This window comes from Saccoglossus kowalevskii, chromosome 15 (genome assembly GCF_978046115.1).
Source record: "Saccoglossus kowalevskii chromosome 15, keSacKowa6.1, whole genome shotgun sequence".
Lineage (NCBI taxonomy): Eukaryota > Metazoa > Hemichordata > Enteropneusta > Harrimaniidae > Saccoglossus > Saccoglossus kowalevskii.
Genome location: NC_140655.1, coordinates 20,590,672 through 20,613,426, shown reverse-complemented (window position 1 = coordinate 20,613,426; position 22,755 = coordinate 20,590,672). Strand labels below are relative to the sequence as shown.

Here is a 22,755-nt window from a genome sequence, read left to right as displayed (position 1 = left end):
AGGTGAGTGACCTTCCTTTCCACGCTCTACACTAGTGAGCGTGAAGCATGCTGGGAGCGAGCGCCCTCTGTGTGGAGAGTGCTTCCTTTCGTGATATTTAAATTGAAATCCTTACTATGATTATGAGATGCTGTTTCTGATTGGTCTGATATCGAGTATAGTGCTCGCGAAATAATGCAATTGTTTTTCTCATTTTGCTCGTGTTTCTTCGTTAATTCGTTGTCAAAACATTCGGTGCAATTACTCCCCCAATATTTCACTAATAAAGGGGTTAACTAAGTCTAAGTATCTTATAAATTTATCAGAATGCCGTGTGAGACCACAGACTTTTAGCCATTCACGTTCCACTTTTTATAAGCGGTAGCGTGACGTCATAAATTAAAGTCACAAAAAAAAATTCAGTTCTCAAATTGCGGGACGTCTAAAGTTTAGCGCCTTGGTATTTTATAATGTTCATCGCCATTTTAACATTTTAAAGGATTTAGACATATTCTCAACTTTGTCTTGACATATGGTTTATCAATCATTTGACTTGAAACATAAGACCTAACCACGTGACGTGCCAAATGTAACAGCGGCGTTGATTGGAAGACTTTGGGGGGAATTCCATCCGTGTTATTTTTAGAACGTAGTTTGAATGCGGACTATGAATGGCAATGTATGAATGGAGAAGGCGTGTTAATTTTGTAGTAATTTTGTAGTGTTGTGACTATTCGTTTGTATTGATGTCTGGAAAGTCTGTCAGGAAATGGTGGCATGGGTTGTTCTTCTTAATCTTGGTGAGTTAATTATACTAGGACTAGGCATTCGTTTGCGATGGCTGTTTCGCGTCGTTTTTAAGCCCAGATAGGCTTGATAGACGCATGATGTATCATGGATGTACTAGAAGATCTACGTAACACCGGCACGGCGAGGACTGTGGGCCGAATGATCAGCGGAAGGAGGCAAACCTACAGGATTGTACTCGGGGCTAGGCGACACAACCCGAGCCAAGAGAGCGGCCCGAAATCAGCTAGGCTGCATTCCTATTATTTGTTTGGCCCCTCGATCCTGGGGAAATAATTCTTGGCTTCCATGTTGTATCACTGAAATTTACATCCGGGTATCCGGAAGGTAACCTGGAGAGACCCAACATGACGCGGAAATAAGTTTATTTATTATGTACATCCAAATCGGAAGAAGTCACCAGATCAGTAGCCGTGGTTTCGCGGCGTTTTGGGTCCGGGAAGGTATTTTGCTTCGTCTGTCAATTATATATACATCGTCGGTATATAGAATTGACAGACGAAGCAAAATACCTTCCCGGACCCAAAACGCCGCGAAACCACAGCTACCAGATCAGGAGACAAATTCATGTACTTACAGAAATATTTTTTACAACCCTAGGTCAAGAATGTGCAATTTCTAAGACCTGTGCGCGCATTTAGAACAGCAAACTTTCCCAGGGGTCACCCTATATTAAACACCCCGGAGGGGGGGATACTCACATTGAAGTGCTATATGTGTATGTGCCGCCAAAAGGGGTCCCAAATTCACCACTGCTGTCTGAAAAGGGGTATGTTATTTTACCCTGTCTGTCTGGGTATCTTTTTTTCATTATTTCTGTCCGTATTTTTCAAAGACTGTCTCTAGAGCTTGAGTGATCCAACAAGCAGGAGAAGGAAGCTGATTTTTTTTTTTTTCTGTAAAGCCCACTTGCATTTCCCTTGGTACCATTTATGCTTACTGACTGGAAAAGGGTGTCAAATATCCACAGTTTGTCTGAAAACGGGTAGGCAATTTGAGTTTATTTCTGTCTGATAAGGGGTAGGGCTTTCAAACAACTAGCTACATACCCCTGTCAGTATTTTTTGCCCCACACACACACATGCTCATTAACTGTACAAACTGCATTCCTTTTCAAAAGTGTGCAGTATTTTGCAGGAAAAAGAACCTGTCCCCACAGCATTAAAATTAATGATTTTTGTGTGTTAAAATAATTACTGCAATCCCTATACGTACCGGTAAGTGAACACCTTACCTATACAGTGTGTTCTTCCCAGCAGTGCTGCCAAACATGTGCTGCAGTACTGTCACTGGTCTAACCTTGAACCACAGGCATTATCATGACATTCAAAATTAGGCTATTCAAAGATGATTTAGTCATGTGTTAAAAAGTGCTTTAGTTTAAATGAAGTATCATTTTTTCTTAATAACTAGCTTACCACTACTAGTACATTCTCTGATGTTGGACTTCGATGTTATAAAAAAGATTCTGACAAACGAACTTTCAAACTTGATAATGGCTTGACATGTGACCTTTGTGAGCCGGGTAACTATATGACACAGTCATGCACTGTTGCTACGGTAACAAGGTAAGAATTCTATTGCTTCATTTATGAAAATGTAAAACCAAAAATGTCTATATATAAAGTCTCTGTTTCAATCATTTTGATGTAGAAATCTGTGCGTATAAAGACAACTCAAAGAAATCATTTCCACCATTTGATTTGTAAATAAACTATAATCAATTTTAAACTACTGTAAAACATGTCTTTTTTGCAAGCATGTCTTTACAGAGAATTTAGCGAGAGAACTGATTCGCTAATTCAAGATGTCGCTAAGGACTTTATTATAAATTCAAAATGGCCAAGGCTTGGGGTTTTGTATACAGTAATCCGGAACATAAATACCTGGGGCGCTTCTTAATTACACTTAACAGTTTTTCTTTGTTTTTATGGAGGTAATAACTGCGCATTTGTTTTGGCACGCGACAGACAAGAGTATTGTGAAAACAGGAAATCAACAATGACGAGAGATTCCCTAAATCAACATTTCGCTATTACGTCATTTTACCACAACGCTGAACATCGTCTGTCATCATTTTGGCCTTTGAATATAGGATCATTACAGGTGGTCAATGGACTTTCAATTTTATTTACCGGTCCCCGCGGGATAACTGAACTTCCAAGCTGGCTAGCAGCCAGCTTTGTTTTTTCACAAAATCCTAAAAAAAATGTTTAAGTGAGTACTATTGTCATCAACAATTTCAACCTATTCAATTGTTCTCTCCTCCAAAACTGCATAGAATATAGACTAATTTGTGTAACAATATAGTATGTTAATCACCTCTATTGTAATCATTGTTATGCTAAATGGCCTCTATTGTTCACCCATAATTAAACAGTTTGGAAACCCTACTCTTTATAGCCCTGGGAACCCTGTATTCTGTGTTGTTTTTACCAACGTCACTAATATGAGATATTTAGGTGGCAATTTAAGCTTGCTAAATGTTAAGTTACGTTTTGACTGTACTGTACATTGGGATTGCCCAAATGTCATTTTAGGGCAGATGGTCTGTATATGAATCTGGTCACTAACACTGGTTTGATTATATTTGTATATTTATACAGTAAGGCAACAAAAAATTATTTGTTTTAGTTTGAAACTCGCCCTTTGATTTTCTTGTTCCAAATCTTACTGTTTATCATAATAGAGATATTTAAACAACTTATCCAGGCTTAAATATACATGCCCTCCATATAATCTTTATTAAATAATGAGCTCATATTTAATAAATTGAATTTATCTCAGTATTATACAAACGATTCTATCAAAGTATCACAGCCAGAGTCTAATGATAAATTGTTTTTTGTTTTCAGTTGTTCACGATGCGATGAAGGGTTGTATATGCCGTACTATAATTCATGTCCATCGTGTTGGGTGTGTTCAGAAAACTGCAGTGGACGAAATCAAGTGGTATGTCAAAACAAATAATTGTTCTTACTAGTATTTACTAGTATTTATTTGTATTTAATGTTGATTGATTGTTATTCAAATGAATTTTGTTTGTTGAGAAAGCTTCTAAATGTATATTATTCAGTTGTTTTACTACTTTTCAAGTGACATGTGAATGACAGAATTACAGTCTATTTACATATTTTGGTTATGAAATGTGATAAATATATCTTTTAGAAGTGGTAAAAAATACCAAATTTGTTTACATTTTATTAGTCTTCGCTCAGACGAAGTCCGAAAACTTATAATTCGGTCGCCGTGCGTCCGTCTGGAGTCATATCTCAGAATCCTTTGGACCGATTCTGTTCATTCTTTACATGTGCCTAGTATTTTATGTGAGACATATGCACATGCAGTGGTTTAGCGATTTGATTCAAAATGGCCGACTGACAGCCATCTTGTTTTTTGAAAATGTTGTATTTTGGACATGCTTTGTAAGTTTTCATTCAAATTTGGTACATAGATTATACATGTTAGGATACATGTCCTCCGACCGACCGTCCGTCCGCCAGTCTGTCCAGAGTCATATTTCAGAATCCTTTGGACAGATTCCGTTCATTCTTTGCATGTGCCTAGTACCTTATGTGGGACATATGCACATGCAGTGGTTTAGTGATTTGACTCAAAATGGCCGACTTGCAGCCATCTTGTTTTTTGAAAATGTTGTACAATGTATTTTGGACATGCTTTGTCAGTTTTCATTCAAACTTGGTACATAGATTATACATGTTAGGATACATGTCCATGACGATTTCTTTCGCAATTGGATCAAAGATGGCCGACTGTCAGGCATCTTGTTTTGTTTTTTATATGCGATATCTTGGACGTGCTTTGTCAGTTTTCATTCAAATTTGGCACATACTTTATACATGTTAGGATCCATGTCCATGACAATTTGTTTCAAAATCTGATCATGGATGGCCGATTGACATCCATCTGACTTTTTGGCCTTACTACTATATTTCCACAATTTATGTACAATTTTCATTCGTATTTGGCACATACATCATACATGTCAGTTTGTTTCATAATCAGATCAAAGATGGCCGAATAACAGCTGTTTTTATTTTTGGCCATATTACATTGTACTACTACACGAAACACGTGTTTTGATGTAAATAAACAATCTGTTGTATACGCCACTTGGGACTCAAGTTTCAAAGACACGCTCGCGACAACCCCTCCGCTTTAATATGACGAGCACAAAGAGAACTTTCAAAAATTTAACGGGGACTGTGTCATTTTCAATGACTTGATTTATATCTTATTTTTTCATGCAAAACCAGATCTGTTTCTTTGATTACCTGGTACTAAAAATAAACAACACCAAATGTTGAACAATTTTAAAATATCCCATTCTACTTGACTAAATATGTTCAAATTCTTCCAGTTAGTTATTTTTTATGCAATTCATGAAAATTTGGCTTTTGTTAAATCTCAGAGATAATTGAAGTGAACTACAGTTAAACCTGTGTATAGTGTACACCCAAGGGACTTCATAAAAATGGTTGTTATAGACAGGTGATTTTTATATGGAGGTTGGATTGGATTTTTTATGGATCACTAACTCGTACATTTGACATGATATTTGTTTAGAAATAATTAGATAGTACTTTTGCAACAAAAATACATTTATTTGAGCTGATGAAAATCAAAATCTAATAAGTTTGATTTGAGAAAATTAAAATTTGTTTCATAAACAGTATGCTAATTATTATTTCACTCTCTAAACAAAGACTAGTCTCCAGAACTAGGGTGATAGGGTGATCAATAGACCATTTTCCGTTCACTGCGAGAATCACGCGTTATGCGTGAAATCGAACGTAAAAACAGGACAAACAAAGGTCATAGCGTCGTAGTGGCGTCAAACATCGCGTGGGATTCGACAAACGCGAAAGTATTTCGGGGACATTTCCATGCATAATAATGAGCTGTCCACATTTGATGATAGGCAATTTCGATTAAGTAAGGGTATTCGGAAGCAATATTTCTCTGTCGAAGATCGGCCGGTCAATGTAAGCTACGAAATAAAGAAATTCTAGTTCAAAATCAAATCGTTCGATTTTTGCGGCAGACAATCGACGCGCGTCTTTCATGCATCTCGCGAGATCTCGCAATTGTACGAAAAATCACCTATTGAGAAAGGTGGTTTTTATACACAGGTTGCTCATATGTTATGCCTTTGGACTGCCTAAAGTGTAGATACTATAGGTAAGGTAGTCTGGATATAGAAGTTGTCACTGACACTGATGTAAATTTATACAAAATTTCATTACATTGACAAATTCAGGATTGATTTTATTAATTATGGTTCATCATAGGTTGTCCAGAACTGTGATGGTGTTCATGAACAAAAATGTGGTTGCTTGCCGGGTACTTATCCGATTTATGATAGCAGGTGTACAAGACAATCCTGTCCGCCTGGGGAGAGGGTGTCACTGAGAGGTCAGTATAGATAGAAATAGTATACCCTCGATATAACGCAACACTGTTGCAAAAAAAAAAAAAATTGTGATGCAAGACACAATAGTAAATCATACAATGATGCAGTAATCTTGAAAAAAATCTTACTATGAAGTTTAGATTACAATGAAATTAACATTTAAAAACAAAATAAGTTTAGAAGCTCCCTTAAGCCATATACAGTCTTTATTTTATCTTGAATATCCACTCTCCAGCAGTCACCATGGCAACTCAACATGATTTTGTAATTGCATGTACATTTGGGCCACACACTAGATAGAATGTTTAATCAAAACACAATTATTAAGATACTGCTAAGATTTTCTGATGCTGACTAACTTTCCAAACTAACAGTCGTCTGAATCAATCCAGTGCAAGTACACTTTGACATCTGTTCACGATATTTTTGATTACCCAATTCATTGCTTATCAGTATTTTTTAAAAATTTTAGAAAAATACATAAAACACAATTTTAGCAGGAATCATTAGCCATAATTGATTAACTATTTTAAATTGTACTATAATACATGTTGTTTTATTATGTGCAAATATCATTTTTAAAGTTTTATACTTTTTCTTGTAGCTCAGTATGGTTTCGATGTTCGGTGTCGACGTTGTCCGAAGAAAACGTACTCCAGTACGATTAACAGTCGGACATCTTGTACCCCTCGCACTGACTGTTCTGCTCTTGGTCAGATCTTTGAGTTTACTGGCAACAGTACCCATGATGCAGTGTGTGCCGAGATCCCAGCACTTGCACCTCTACCACCAGAGATGACTGCAACAGTTGCTGCATCTGTGAAAGAGAATGAATCAACTGCAACTGCATCTGACGATAATGATTTAATGGATGGTAAGAACCATGTTTTTTTTTTTATATTAATAAATTGTATATTTGTTTATTGACAAAACATTGAATCTGGAGTGGACAGCAGTAATGTCTGAAAAAAAAATGAAAGTTACATTAATTGCAAAGTAAAAAGAAATGGAAAGGTATAATTATAAACTAAATTAGTAAGAAAATAATCTATTGTGAATTGGTGATGGTTTCTGTCTGGATTCACAGTCAATTCGTCCCAATTCACGTTTTGTCCCAACACATTCATGCCACAAGTCTATTCGCTCCAATTCACTTTCGTTCAATTGCGTTTGGTTAGCCTTTATACAAACTTGTGTAGGGAGACTTTTATATATTGGTAACAAGACTATTATGCATGGTGCTTGTATATAAATTACAACAATATTTACTGTGTTTCTCCATCCATACAAAATGTATTTAAAAATAAAAAAACTTTCACCAGATTTACCATTTTTAGAACATTAATTACACTATAATCTTGAAATGAATAACTTGATTTGACAATTGACGGATAAACGTGTTCTGAAGTGTAATAGAATAAATGCTCTTGTATGTACGATGAGTGCGTAATGACGATTACCCAGTAGATATAGTTTGTTAGGATCTTGTTGCACGTATTGGACGAGTCAGTATCAGGCTAACCTAATAAATCGAATGAATCGACTTTGGGAAGAATAAACTTGTGGAATAAATAAAAATTGGGGCGAATAAACTCATTGGAAGATTCAACCTGTGGGACAAATCGGCCATCCACCGCTGTCTGACACTGAAGATGTTTTGTATTAATTTGGCTACTGGAATAGCTGAACGGTGCTCATTAACATTTTTTTTATTTTCAAAATTTTTGTTGGCGAAATCAATAATATGGTTGTTTCTCCACATCTTTGTTGATTGCTGCAAGAGCATGCTAGCATGAAATAAATTCATTTTCATTACATTGTTCATGGATTCTGCACCCTACATCAAACATGTACATATAATTCTAGTCTAATTCCTTCTATCGAACATTATAGTGTCAATTATAGAGGAAGTGTAAAATATATCAAACTGTTTGGAATCATTCATAATTCAGGTACAGTCTAAGCTGTGTATAGTGACTATCTAAATTGTCTTTTATAGACAGGGTGGTCTTTATATGCAGATTAATTATTAAATTTGTGAATCACTATGGACTGATAGTTTGTATACAATGATGGTCACTATCACAGGTTCATTGACAGTATCAACTGATTTCATTGACAGTATCAACTGATTTCATTGACAGTATCAGCTGATTTCATTGACAGTATCAACTGATTTCATTGACAGTATCAGCTGATTTCATTGACAGTATCAACTGATTTCATTGACAGTATCAACTGATTTCATTGACAGTATCAACTGATTTCATTGACAGTATCAACTGATTTCATTGACAGTATCAGTTGATTTCATTGACAGTATCAGTTGATTTCATTGACAGTATCAACTGATTTCATTGACAGTATCAGCTGATTTCATTGACAGTATCAGCTGATTGCATTGACAGTATCAGCTGATTGCATTGACAGTATCAGCTGATTTCATTGACAGTATCAGCTGATTTCATTGACAGTATCAACTGATTTCATTGACAGTATCAACTGATTAGCTGATTGCAATAACCATATTAACTGACTACAATGACAATGCCTGCCAATTTCAATGACTGTATTTAATGACTGTATTAACTGATTTCCAATGACCGTTTAACTGGTTACAATGACTGTATAAGCTGATTTTAATGACTATTAACTGATTTCAATGACGGACTGTATTACCTGATTTCAATGACCATATCAGCTGATTTCAATGATTGTATTCAATTATTCAATGACTGTATCAGCTGATTTCAATGACTGCATTAACTGATTTCAATGACAGTATTAACTGATTTCAATGACTGCATTAACTGATTTCAATGACTACATTAACTGACTTCATTGACTGCATTAACTGATATAAATGACTGTATTAACTGATTTTAATTGTGTGCTATTAATTGTTTCTTGCAAACTGTACTTACTTTGCAGTATCTATGCTTATATAAATTAATGCAGCAGTAATCCAAAGGTAGTAAATCTATCGCTATTTCTGTACATACAATTATTTCTCTATTTGATGTGCTTAATAAGTAAAAAAATCCTGTTATCTATTTTCCAACTAAAACTTTGGTACCACATACATGATGTACATACTGTATTGATCTATTAGCTGCTCATGCACTTGTGAAAATGACAGAGGTATAACTATGTCAAAAAGGTAGTATTTAAATAATTCAGTATATAACGAATGCTATTGTTGGTTTACGTGTATGGTACTTCGATTGGCAATGCCTTCTAGTAGAGAAAACATGTTATTTCACCTTTTATGTGTTTTTGTATTGTTTAGAATTGGCTACTGGTTTAGATCAAATTGTATAGAAAAAAAAATGTGTATTTATTATGTGAAAAATGACCATGGTTGACTTTGGCAGTCATTGAATTAAATCATGTTTGTGTTCTTAAAATATTTTTTTTATTTTTTCATGCACATCTAATGGAGAAATATGGTAATGCTTTACTATTGCCTTAAATTAATGCTAAATATTAAACATAAATGTTAATAAGCTAAAATTATACAGTTCCACAACTTTTTTTAAAAACCTGTCAGACATACATCTTGATGAATAGATGATTTTCCGTACAATTGCGAGATCTTGCGAGATGCATGAAAGACGCGCGTCGAACGTCTGCCGCAAAAATCGAACGATTTGATTTTGAACTCAAAATTCTTTATTTCGTAGCTCACATCAACCGGCCGATCTTTGACAGAGGAATTTTGATTCCGAATATCCTTACTTAATCGAAATTGTCTATCATCAAATGTCGACAGCACATCATTAAGCATGGAAATGTCCCCCAAAATACTTTCATGTTTGTCGAATCCCACGCGATGTTTGACGCCACTACGATGCTATGACCTTTGTTTGTCCTGTTTTTACGTTCGATTTCACACATAACGCGTGATTCTCGCAGTGAACGGAAAATGGTCTATTGTAGCGTCTGTCACTCATCAGAATAGAGCTTGACTGGAATAAGTTAAATTCATGAAATGAACGTAATATATGCATGGTGCGAATGTAAAGAAAATAACATATGTACTGGATATGTACACTCTTCCATGGAAACCGATAAATCTCCAAAATCTTACCGCTGAGTTATCAGATCGGGAGGCTTCTGACTAGCTAATATGATGTTTTAATTTGCTTGTTTTATAATCCCAAAATTGTAATTTACAATTAATTTTAGTAGTTTTGTTGAAATACTAATAATACGACAAAAGTAAAATAGTTGAGGCCATATGGAAGCCTCGATACCATAGGTGATTTATTTTCCATTCACTGCGTGTTCTTTTGTATTGCGTGAAAGGGGAAAAGCCGAGCATCCACCACAAACAATTTTAAATTAATAATTTGATTTTTTCCATAGCTCAATTTCAAAATGCTTATCTTTCAGAGGGGAATTTCTGCTGAGATACCCTTAATACTTCATAAAAACTGATCATCAGCACTTTATTTATAGCGAACATATTTGTTTGTCTTGTTAGTCCCCGTTTGGACGCAGTCCGAAAACGGGGACTTATGTTTTGCCCTGTGTGCGTCCGTGCGTCCGTGATCACCTGTATCTCGAACATGCATGGACCGATTAAGTTCAAACTTCACTCATACATCACACTTTATATGGGACATATGCACATGCATTTTTTTCATGATCCGATTAACGATAGCCGAATAGCGGCCATTTTAAGGCCGAAAATGCATCAAAATCGCACATTTTCACCATTCCGGACCCGGATCTCAGTTATGCATGGACGGATTTTGTTCAAATTTGGTACATACATTAAACATAATAGGACCTTGATGCACGTCATTTTTTTTTGGGGATCGGGTTCGAAATGGCCGACTGGCGGCCATTTTGTTTTAAAGAATTCAGTTCTGGATCCGTATCTGAGACATGCTTGGATTGATCGAGTTCAAACTTCACACACACAAGGTACATCATGTCACAAATATGCATGTGCATTTGTTTCATGATCTCATTAACGATAGCCAAATGGCGGCTGCTTTAAGGCCGAAAATGCATTGAAATCGCACATTTTCACCATTCCGGACCCGGATCTCAGTTATGCATGGACGGATTTCATTCAAATTTGGTACATACATTAAACATAATAGGACCTTGATGCACGTCATTTTTTTTTTCGGATCAAGTTCGAAATAGCCGACTGGCGGCCATTTTGTTTTAAAGAATTCAGTTCTGGATCCGTATCCGAGACATGTCTGGATTGATCAAGTTCAAACTTCACACACACAAGGTACATCATGTCACAAATATGTATGTGCATTTGTTTCATGATCTCATTAACGATAGCCAAATGGGGGCCGCTTTAAGGCCGAAAATGCATTGAAATCGCACATTTTCACCATTCCGGACCCGTATCTCAGTTATGCATGGATGGATTTTGTTCAAATTTGGTACATACATTAAACATAATAGGACCTTGATGCACGTCTTTTTTTTTTCGGATCAAGTTCAAAATGGCCATTTTGTTAAAGAATTCAGTTCTGGATCCGTATCCAAGACATGTCTGGATTGATCAAGTTCAAACTTTACACACACATGGTACATCATGTCACAAATAGATATGTGCATTTGTTTCATGATCTGCTTAACAATAGCGGAATGATGGCCATTTTAAGGCCGAAAATGCATCAAAATCACGTATTTTCACAATTCCAGAACCGGATCTCAGTCATGCATGGATGGATTTTGTTCAGATTTAGCACAATGTGTTGTACATATGCAGGTGCATTTCGGTCATGATCTGCTTTGAATGTATATGTCACTCAAATATGAACGGAACAGGGACGTGTCATTGACAATGACTTGTTTTGATGCTCGATTTCACTCATAAATCGGGATCCTCCACTGAACAGTCTTTTCTGCATTGAGATACGGTAATGTGTAAAATGTGTTGTAGTGACCTTGGGATAAATGTTTTTCCTACACATTGACTATAGAAAGGAGCAGCATTAACTTCAAATTACAAATTTATTCACTATATTACCTGTGACTGTCTTCAGATTCGCAGACACAGCCGAACACTGCCAGTTTGAATCTACCAAGGTCGCCAAACAGTATAGATGCACTGACACCACCCTATGCTGCTTCTGACGGCACTGCTTTGGTAACATTAAGAGATGGTTATGGTTTAACTGAATCACAAACAAAACAGCCTGTGACATTGGTAATAACTTATCCATTATGTTCTTATAAATACAGGCCTGGGTCTCACCAGGAAATAAATATGTATTTGAAGAGTTGTTCATCAGTTCAGAAAGTATGAGAAAATTACTCATCCGTAGGTGACTTTAGACTCAGACATGAAGTATTTTGTTCCTCTTATAATGGAGATAAGTGTACTCAAATGGTCATTATTGTTAAACAGATGATCTCTCTGAAAAATACATATAGAATATGACCTGTGGCACACTTATTTGCCAAATCAGGCACAGAGCTTGAATTGTCTATTCAGTTTTGTTGTTTGATGTGAAGATTGTTGGATATCCATCGTTCTTCTTCATATGATGTCTAATTTTGATTGTTGCTACACCAGGAGTGTAGTTTGATTCCCTGATAAAAGGGGATATACAAACAGTCTTTCGTAAATCCATTTACTGTAGTTTTTCTTGAGTTTATTATGATTTTTTTAATTGTCCTAATTTACTCTACTAGATTGTTGTACACACTGTAAAATACTTTATTTTAGCTGGAATAAATTTTCGCTGAAAAGACTTTTTAGGTGTTTTGTATGGAATTTATTTTCACTGATTTTTGACGAGTTGAATGTAAAATATAGAAAAATAGATATACGCGCTGGATTATATTTTCATTGAATCCTTCCTTCAGACCAAAATAGCGAAAATAAATTCCAAGTGAAAATTAAGTATGTTACAGTATTTGTGATCTCACAGATTATCGGAATGAATGAGTTCATGCATCTATTTTCATACAGGCTCCTGTAGTCACTACAAATGCAAATTATTTTCCCAACGTTGAAAATGGTAGTCTTCAAATCATTGTCACCAATGCTAATGGGACTGGTCCTTCAGATGAGGAGAACAAAGGTATAGTAGTGGTTTGCCTGTTCTCATCATTTGCCATTCCGCTTACGCCTAGGTACGGCGCTAGTAATATCTCTCGATGGATATCCCAAATTTTTGGAAAAATCATGCGTTGCTTAGCATGTGTTCAGAAATGTTCACTATATGTTAGTTGGGAATTCCATGTAGATAAAAAGATCTCATGGTGGACAGTGTTTACATGAAAACATTAATTCATTCAATCAGTTGAAACTACAGTCAAATACAGACCTTATTGAGATGTCATACCTATAAGCATTACTAGAGTTAGTGGAGTGGCTTACAATAATCACAATATTCTAAATGTATGCTGACTTAGACAAGGTTGTATGATTGTCATTGAATAATGGATTTTAATGTTTTATTTGCTTTATTAGACACACCTCTCTAATAGAAGCACACATCAACCACAAATTGCGTAATTTGTGATCAGACACACCTCTGACATTTACGCAAGAAATTTCTCTATCTGAATTTAAATAATTAGCTTTTTAAAATGGTTGTGATTTTAGAATACAAAATTACATTAAAATTTTGACTGGTCTGATTTTCAGAGTAAAAATCAGTGATTATAAATATGTTAGGTGACATATATGCTGCATATCAAATCAACAGTTTTATCAAAACACAATTACTTATGTCTAAAAACAATAATTTAAAAACATTTTATGATTACGACTGAGTAATCAGAAAAAAGTGTGGCAGTTTATTGCACAAATAGGTAACAAATCTGTCACCATCATAAAAGCTGTTAAAATTCTTCCGCTAATAGTTTTATCTTAGTGCCAATCCCCGATTCAAAAATATGAACAAAAAATCAACTCCAAGGGATCAAATTTCAACTTTGATAATGATATTTAATTCCACAATGCTCTTTTAAGCACAAATGGCCGACTGGTGGTCATTTTGTTTTTATTCATGTCCATGCAGATTTCTCACTAATATATTGCTAGATTCAGTTGAAAATAACAGGTGCGTGTCATATTTTTGTTGAAAATAGCTGACAATCATTGCAGTTTTTATGGTATCCATGCTTGTTTCACTGTATGTGTGATTATAATAACCACAATTTGTCAGTCTCTCCACTTCCTGTCTTGCTGCATTGAAATTTTGCAATTTTAGCGAATTGTGGTAAAATGGCGTAATAGCGAAATGTTTATTTTAATAGCGAATATCTCTTGTCATTGTTTTCACAATACATGCCTGTCGCGTGCCAAAATCACCTCCATAAAAACAAAGAAAAACTGTCAATTGTAATTAGGAAGCGCCCCCATATTTTTATGTTCCTGATTACTGTATACAAATCCCCAGACCTTGGCCATTTTGAATTATAATAAAGTCATAAGCGACATCTTAATTTAGCGAATCAGTTCTCTCGCTAAATTTGCTAAAAAGACATGCTCGTGAAAAAGACATGTTTTACAGTATATCATGTGACTTGTGCTGATAATTGTAATGGATTACCAGTAAAAGCACATGGCGACTGTGTATTTACATGCAATAGTTTTAGACATGATGGTGATGACTATGAAGATTGTATAATGACTAATATTTCTTTCCTGGTATTTTCTAGATTCTAGTTATTCGACAATCAACCCACCAAATATCAACAGAATCACTAAGAGGGATGATGGTTTTGATTTTGGTATCTCCTATATTTCTTTGATCGGCTTTCTTGCTTTTGTGGTAGTCATACTAGTAGTAGCACTGTGGTGGAGGTTTTGTCAATGTTCAACTAACAAGACTGCTTCAACAAAGAAGTATGGGTTATCATCAAAACAAAAGAAGAAACTGCAAAGATTGTCTGGATGTTGTGCAGTCAATATAGTGAATAGCGATTCAGAATTAGGTATTTGTTATAAATACTATGTTCTAATAACTAACTGAAAGTTGGGCCCTCTAGTGGTGTAGTTGTAAGTAAAGCCATTCACATGATGTACATGGTCTCTAGTAAATGAGATTATCCGTATTCTGATGGTGATTGTCTACTATACTAAACTAAACTACTAGTAAATGAGATTTACCTTATTCTGAAGGTGGTATTCCACTATACTATATTAAACTAAACCAAACAAAATTGACGCTTCTATTCATTTACATCATATTGGAGTCACAGAAAAGCCTTGTCAATAGAGGGCAGTGTTTAAGAAACAGAGGAGCCTTATCACTTGAGGGCGCTAGTCACAGGAAAGGTGTATTGGATGCATTATTTAAAGGCCCAATTCACTTGCCCCGGGCAAGTGTGAATTGGAGGTGTGGCTATGCTAATGAGTGTTGTTAGTAGCGCGTCCCTTTCCCCGGTTCGTGTTTTTGACTTTTATTCGCCAAAATCTCAGCTCATACATTATTTATTGTTATAAATGCTACACACAGTCACTGCTGTGGTATCCATAGTCACATGCATCCATTTTGGCACAACATAATCGACCAGTAAGTTTGAGAAAACATGTCTTTACCGGAGCTTGGCTGGATCTGTTTACTACAGTGTGACAAGCAAGGAAATAATCCCTAATGCTTAGGAGCGTATTTATAGTATACCTGGGCCTTTAATGATATCTGCAACAAGTGTTGATATTTTAAATTAAATCAATATTAAAAAGCTGTCAAAAGAAAGTCAAGGGTACCACAACTTCATGATGTAATTTTTCTATAGCACTAAACCCTACTTTGGGTTTGAAAATTGGCAAATTTGAGTACAGTTGAGTTTTGAAGTTGGGTTTATTATTTGGGGGGGGGGGTAAATCTAGATCTGCCAATTATAAAGAAGATTTTATTTTGTATGTAGCAATATGAATGGCAGTCAACTGAGTAAATATGGCATTGAGCAGGGTCTTTTTTGTGTGAATCGTTATATAGGATGTACAAACAGAACTTACAATTTCAAATAGAACTGGTATTTCTTTTGACGCAGACAGCCATTCAGTCATTTGACCCGGACGTTGTTGTGAACTTGCATTACGGTGACTCATTTCAGAAATTCTGGATGGTTGAAAAAAAAACTGTAATCTGACGAGATGGCATATCAAATCAAATTAATCTATAACTCACAACTGACTAAAATTAACTAACTAAAATAAAAATCCCTAGATATTGTGAATGTGTGCAAATGGGAGCAAGTTCTATAATGGCAGACATCTGAAGATGATATACATTCTTGTTGGGTGGAACTCATAAACACATATGGTGACACTGTCCCTTTTACAATTTTCCTTGCAATGTCGTCTTAGTAATAATTAATGGTATTAAATTTGTTTTTTTCAGAAGAACGGCATTCACGAAGACGTAGTGTTGGACAGACATCGTCATGTAGGACACTTCTTCAAAAGAACATCACCCTGAAAGATGGTATGATGATCAAATAACAAGCTGCCTGTCAGCTGATATAGCTTTGTTGATTAGATACATAATGAGGAGCGAAAATCAAACTCAGTCTGATCATTTTCATAAGCTTCTAGGGGCATCATTCTTTATAAACTGACTTTACCTGGTACTGTAAAACCTGCAATTTCAGTATTTTAAAGCGCGGAGGACGTATTTCATGTAAATAAACAATGTATTTTACACGCATTGTATACGTCACTATGAGTCCCATATCGAACAGGACGCGGCACGACGACTGTCGCCCTTCAATGTTTTGCTCATATATGTTCACTGGATTCTAAGTTCACAAGCAAACCAGGGGAATAATGAGTTCTATTGTCATTTTACATGTTTACATAGATTTAATTTAAAGATAGTGGATTACTATTAAAGCTGGAATCAATTTTCATTGAAAAGACAATCAGATTTTTTGTATGGAGTTTATTAGTCCCTGTTCGAACGAAGTCCGAAAACGAGGACTTATAATTCGGTCTCCGTCCGTCCGTCCGTCCGTCCGTCCGTCCGTGCGTCTGTGCGTCCGTCCGGAGTCATATCTCAGAATCCCTTGGACCGATTCCGTTCATTCTTTGCATGTGCCCAGTACTTTATGTGGGACATATGCACATGCAGTGGTTTAGCGATTCGATTCAAAATGGCCGACTGGCAGCCATCTTGTTTTTTGAAAATGTTGTATTTTGGACATGTTTTGTCAGTTTTCATTCAAATTTAGTACATAGATCATACATGTTAGGATACATGTCCATGACCATTTGTGAGTTCCTGAGTCTGTCCGTCCGTGCGTCAGTCTGTCCAGAGTCATATTTCAGAATCCTGTGGACCGATTCCGTTCATTCTTTGCATGTGCCGAGTACCTTATGTGGGACATATGCACATGCAGTGGTTTAGCGATTCGATTCAAAATGGGCGACTGGCAGCCATCTTGTTTTTTGAAAATGTTTTGAAAATTTTGGACATGCTTTTTCAGTTGTCATTCAAACTTGGTACATAGATTATACATGTTAGGATACATGTCCATGACCATTTATTTTGCAATTGGATCAAAGATGGTCGACTGGCAGGCATCTTGTTTTGTTTTTTTATGCGGTATCTTGGACGTGCTCTGTCAGTTTTCATTCAAATTTGGCACATACATGTACTTTATACATGTTAGGATGCATATCCATGACAATTTGTTTCAAAATCTGGTCAAGGATGGCCGATTGACAGTCATCTGACTTTTTGGCCTTACTACTATATTTCCACAATTTATGTACCATATTCATTCGTATTTGGCACATACATCATACATGTCAGTTTGTTTCATAATCAGATCAAAGATGGCCGAATAACGGCTGTTTTTATTTTTGGCCATATTACTACTACACGGAACACGTGTTTTGATGTAAATAAACAATCTGTTGTATACACCACTTGGAACTCAAGTTTCAAGGACACGCTCGTGACAACCCCTCCGCTTTAATATGACGAGCACAAAGAGAACTTTCAAAAATTTAACGGGGACTGTGTCATTTTCAATGACTTGTTTTCACTGATTTTGATGACTTGAATGTAAAAATATAGCAAAACGGGTACTTTCGTTGTCGCGACTTTATACCCTCGTTGGCCAATTACCGTACTGGACCGCTTAGCGCCCAGGGTCCTCAACTCAGAAAATCATTATTTTTTAGGGGTGGGCGCTTACCCAAGCACCCCCCTCGGAAAAGAGTGCAAATGACAATTTTAATTTATCATGTGACACATTGAGTGGGATATTACGTCTTTGAGGGGAAATAAAATTACGAAATTAGACTTTTACAATGAATTAGAAAAAATATGCATATTTTATTACAATATAAATTACATACCACCTGAGTTTACGAGATTAAAAATATTAGTCTGTTGGAACACGGTAAAAGTAAAAATCTTCATCATTATCTCCACTGACGAATGTGCTGGATCATACGCAAACTCTTGATAAAAAGCACTTTCCGCCATGATGTATTTGCATGATTTGACCTACAGTAACATCCTTTGACCTAATGGGTCAATTCTGTAACCAATCAGAATACTGTGTTGTACCAACGCAATTCTTCGAGAATTCCCAAAGACTTTCTGGTAATGCAATACGAAAGTGAATTTTCGCTGTCGAAGTACGATGTCTTGGAATTGATTTCGCCGAATAAACGACATGTTTTTTTGAAAAAAATGGTGACCAGCAATTTTTGATAGGTAAACTGAATATGGCATGAAATATTTACCGCATTTTGCTTTTATTAACAGGTCATTGTCGAATCATAGTTTATGCATAGTTACCGTGGTCTAAGCATTCACAACATATTCGCGGCGGCCGATATCCATGCTGAACCATATAAAACGATTACCAGTATTCGTTAAGAAATAATCAAAGACCATGTTTTAAATTAGTGGCATTTTGAAGGGGTGGGGCTTTGCCGAATGTGACACCGAATATAAAAATTGTGCAAAAGGGGGGGGGGCGCTTGACCGAGCATGGGTGCTAACGCGGTCCAGTACGGTAAATACACAATGCGATGAAACATCAGTTCTACTTCACGACTTAGCCAAGGGTCACTTAATTTCAATCGAGATATTAAAACCCAGTGAATCACTATGCATAGTCAGTAAATGACATACTCTCAGACAGACATTGTTTATACCATTCTTTTTATAGGCATATCCATTGCCGTGATGTTACAAGAGACTGCTCCGAGAATTCGAAGACGATATTGGAAACGGTTCATGCGCAAGCGACCATGTCCTGGTCTTTCTGATGCTGATATTGATGGGGTTGAATATAAATGTAGAGGAGAGGACCTTGGCGAGGTGGTATATGAGTGTCTTAAAATTTGGAAGAACAGAGCTGGTACAAACCTGTCAGTTCGGAATCTCCTGTGGTCGTTAGCAGATTTTGATAATGATCTTGCCAAGGATTTATTAGAAATGTACTGTCAAGTAGAACAAGTTGCAAACTCAAGCCTATGATATTTATAACATTCTAGATATGCTTGAATCCAACATTGCCCAAAATATCCTGGTAGATTTATCGTTCACAAGATAAATTATTACAAAGACAAAGGGACCACCCATACAGATGCACGTTGTTTTACTTTTTTGAAATGATCAAATATGGCCGACTGGCAGCCATTTTGATTGTTAATCATGGCTTTTGTCTGTCCATTGATATTTCTCTGAGATGCCTTGACTGATTTCAATGATACTAGGTACAAAGACACAATGAGGAGGTATACATACATAATGTATTCACATTGATTTATTTCCTGATTTTATCAAATATGGCTGCCTGGCGGCCATTTTGAATGTCAAAATCCTGTAAAAAACATTTTTTTTGGTGTGTCCATCATCATTTCTCGGAGATGCCTGGACCAATTATGCTGAGACTTGGTACAAAGACAGAGTGACTACTGGTACAGATGCACATTGATTTATTTTTTCAAGGAATCAATTAATGAGCTCATTTGCATATTTAATTATTAATTTGAATTCTTGTTAATATCTTGTGAATAGTCCAAATCAGACCAAACTTGTTAGAAACTTGATTTGTCAATATAAGATATATGCTATGCAATATTGAGTTTCAATTTAATTAATGAGCTAATTTTTATATTCAATGAATTTTGAATTTTTGTTTATCTTGTGAGCTAATGGTCCAAATGAGATTGGTATAGACTTACTTGATCTGTCAATATACAATGTGCTATGCAATATTGAGTTTCAATTTAATTAATGAGCTCATTTGCATATTTAATGAATGTTTGTTGATATCTTGTGAACTAATGGTCCAAATAAGATCAAAGTTGGTATAGACTTACTTGATCTGTCAATATACATTATGTACTATGTACTATGTTTCAACTTAATTATCAAGCTCATTTGCATATTTAATTAATTTAGAATTTGTCTTAATATCTTGTGAATTATTAGTCCAAATAAGACCATACTTGGTATAGACTTACTTGATATGTCGATATAGGGTATGTGCCTTGTAATGTTGATTTTTAACCTAATCTTCCTACCCGATTTTATACATATGCATTCAAACTTTATAATTCATAACCAACTATAATCACATCTGACAATTGTTAATTTATAGAAGCTATGATTTTCTGTGATATTTTAAAAATATATATATTACGATTAATGTTTTCTTTCCTCCCCATCCTATTGTTACTGACCTTGCTGTGATGCATTTTGTGTATGTTTTTGTTGCCTTCACCACTTACTGTGTGTCCACGTTGGTGCCTGGTGAAGGCTGTGTTTAGCACTGAGCTTTTGCAGGGGCAGGTTATAGTTGCGAGAATTTCCACAGTTCTTCAAACAATTATAGGTTTACAGGACAATGTTTACAAGCTTGATACACAATACAGTCCCCTACATGGTTCCAATAGCTTCTAGCTTAAACAAACGATTAACAACTCTGAACTCTAGGTGGCGCTGACAATATATCTTCAAAACTACAAAAACAGTACAATCTAAATTGCCCATAACAAAATGAAACTTATACAAATTCTGTCACCAAGACTCCAATAAAAGCGAAAAATTTTGAGAATTACAGACAAATTGATGAACAAAATTTGATTCTACCACGATGTATAATAAGTTTTGCAAGTACAAATAAATTTTAACTCAATGCTGATCTACTTACTCTTCTGGCTAGCATCCCTCATCCAGACAAGTCAATAACCAATTTCTGTACTATGCAGCAAGGTAAACATAGCATGGCGGTCATCGACCTTGCTAAGTTGGTATCACACGGCCTCTCCAGGGTTTAGTCTTCACCAGTACTCTTCTTAAGGCTCCCTTTCGATCTGATATTAAATGGATGACTTCACCCAATGGCCGTACATTTCTTGCAGTATTTTCATCTTTCGCTTGATCTTCAATCATTTTTGACGTTCTTGAAGTGATGGCAAGTACTCCTTTGTCCATCGTTTCCAAAATAGTTCTGATAGATATTGTACTTGTTTCCATCTACTGCATATACATCACTCTTCTCACTTAGACCAGGTGGCAGAGAAGATCCTTTCATATGTAGCAGCATGTTGGGTATTAATGCTTCCCTGCCGTCTTCTGACGGCTTGGTTATTGAGCGACTGTTTATTGTGTGTTCTACCTCACATAGAAACGTCCTTAGGCTTTCATCAGTTAATTGTTGCTGCTTCACCATGACCTGCAACAGTTGTCAAATCGTGCGAATATTTGCCGTTCCTACACACAGACACAGTGGGAACCAAACGATGGGTTGAACTTCCAATTTATTCCATCCCTCAATACATTCTCATGTATTTCTTTTTTCAATTTGCAATTTCAGGACTCGATTTGCCCCACCGAGAAATTGGTTCTCGTCATCAAGTAAATTGCCTAATGGCATTAAGAAATGAATCTGTACTCATTGCATCAGCTACCTCAATGTGGACAGCACGTAATGCCAGGCATGTCAATACAACACAATAACGCTTCACCAAACTCTTTTTTAGTTTCACATATATAGGACCAAAGTAGTCAACACCCACATTAGTAAAGGGTGGGTCACCAGCTTTCAATCGATCAGTTGGGAGGTCTGCAATCTTCTGCTCACAAAACTTGGCCCGATTTCGTCTACATGTCACACATTTGCTAACCATCTTTCTTACTGCTGAGTTAGCATTGGGAATCAAATCTGTCTGACTTAACCCAGACAGCATATAAGATTTTCATGAATTTCAGATATAATCAAATCTGATACACGTGTTTTCTTAGGCACAATAATTGGATGTCTTGAACAAGCTTGAACATCCTCCAAGACACAACAAACCCTTGTTCAAAATAAGATCTAGTTTGTAAATGCAGCTACCTTTCAAGCCACTACCAGTATGGTGTATTTTATTCATTTTTAAGTTGTTAATTTCTCTAAGGAATGCATTTCGCTGTGCAAACCGAATAACTGCATTCACTGCCTTCTGTAAATTTTGAACCTTTAATTCATATTTCTCAGTAGTTTTTTAGTCATCTAGTTTTCGAGAGTGCCTCATAAGCATTTCACCTACTCTCTGAATCCATGCTCATTCCCTTTTTAGT

General features: G+C 35.9%; 1 protein-coding gene across 1 annotated transcript; it reads left to right on the top strand.

Moving 5' to 3' along the window:
• The first annotated feature begins 633 nt into the window (after positions 1–633).
• LOC100367273 (uncharacterized) lies at positions 634–21,534 on the top strand. Its single transcript, XM_002736909.4, has 10 exons — positions 634–779; positions 2,200–2,354; positions 3,642–3,738; positions 6,099–6,222; positions 6,825–7,094; positions 12,244–12,407; positions 13,176–13,287; positions 14,876–15,151; positions 16,564–16,647; positions 19,352–21,534. Exons 1-10 carry the CDS (start codon positions 726–728, stop codon positions 19,660–19,662), a joined length of 1,647 nt encoding a protein of 548 aa, XP_002736955.1. The 5' UTR covers positions 634–725; the 3' UTR covers positions 19,663–21,534.
• Positions 21,535–22,755: the final 1,221 nt, after the last annotated feature.

What these genes read in the sequence shown, in the direction of transcription:
- LOC100367273 (XM_002736909.4), top strand. Translation starts at nt 726, where the DNA reads ATGTCTGGAAAGTCTGTCAGGAAATGGTGGCATGGGTTGTTCTTCTTA. An exon ending in ACTGTTGCTACGGTAACAAG is followed by an intron (nt 2,355 to 3,641) that starts GTAAGAATTCTA and finishes TTTTGTTTTCAG; the next exon opens with TTGTTCACGATGCGATGAAG. An exon ending in GAACATCACCCTGAAAGATG is followed by an intron (nt 16,648 to 19,351) that starts GTATGATGATCA and finishes TTCTTTTTATAG; the next exon opens with GCATATCCATTGCCGTGATG.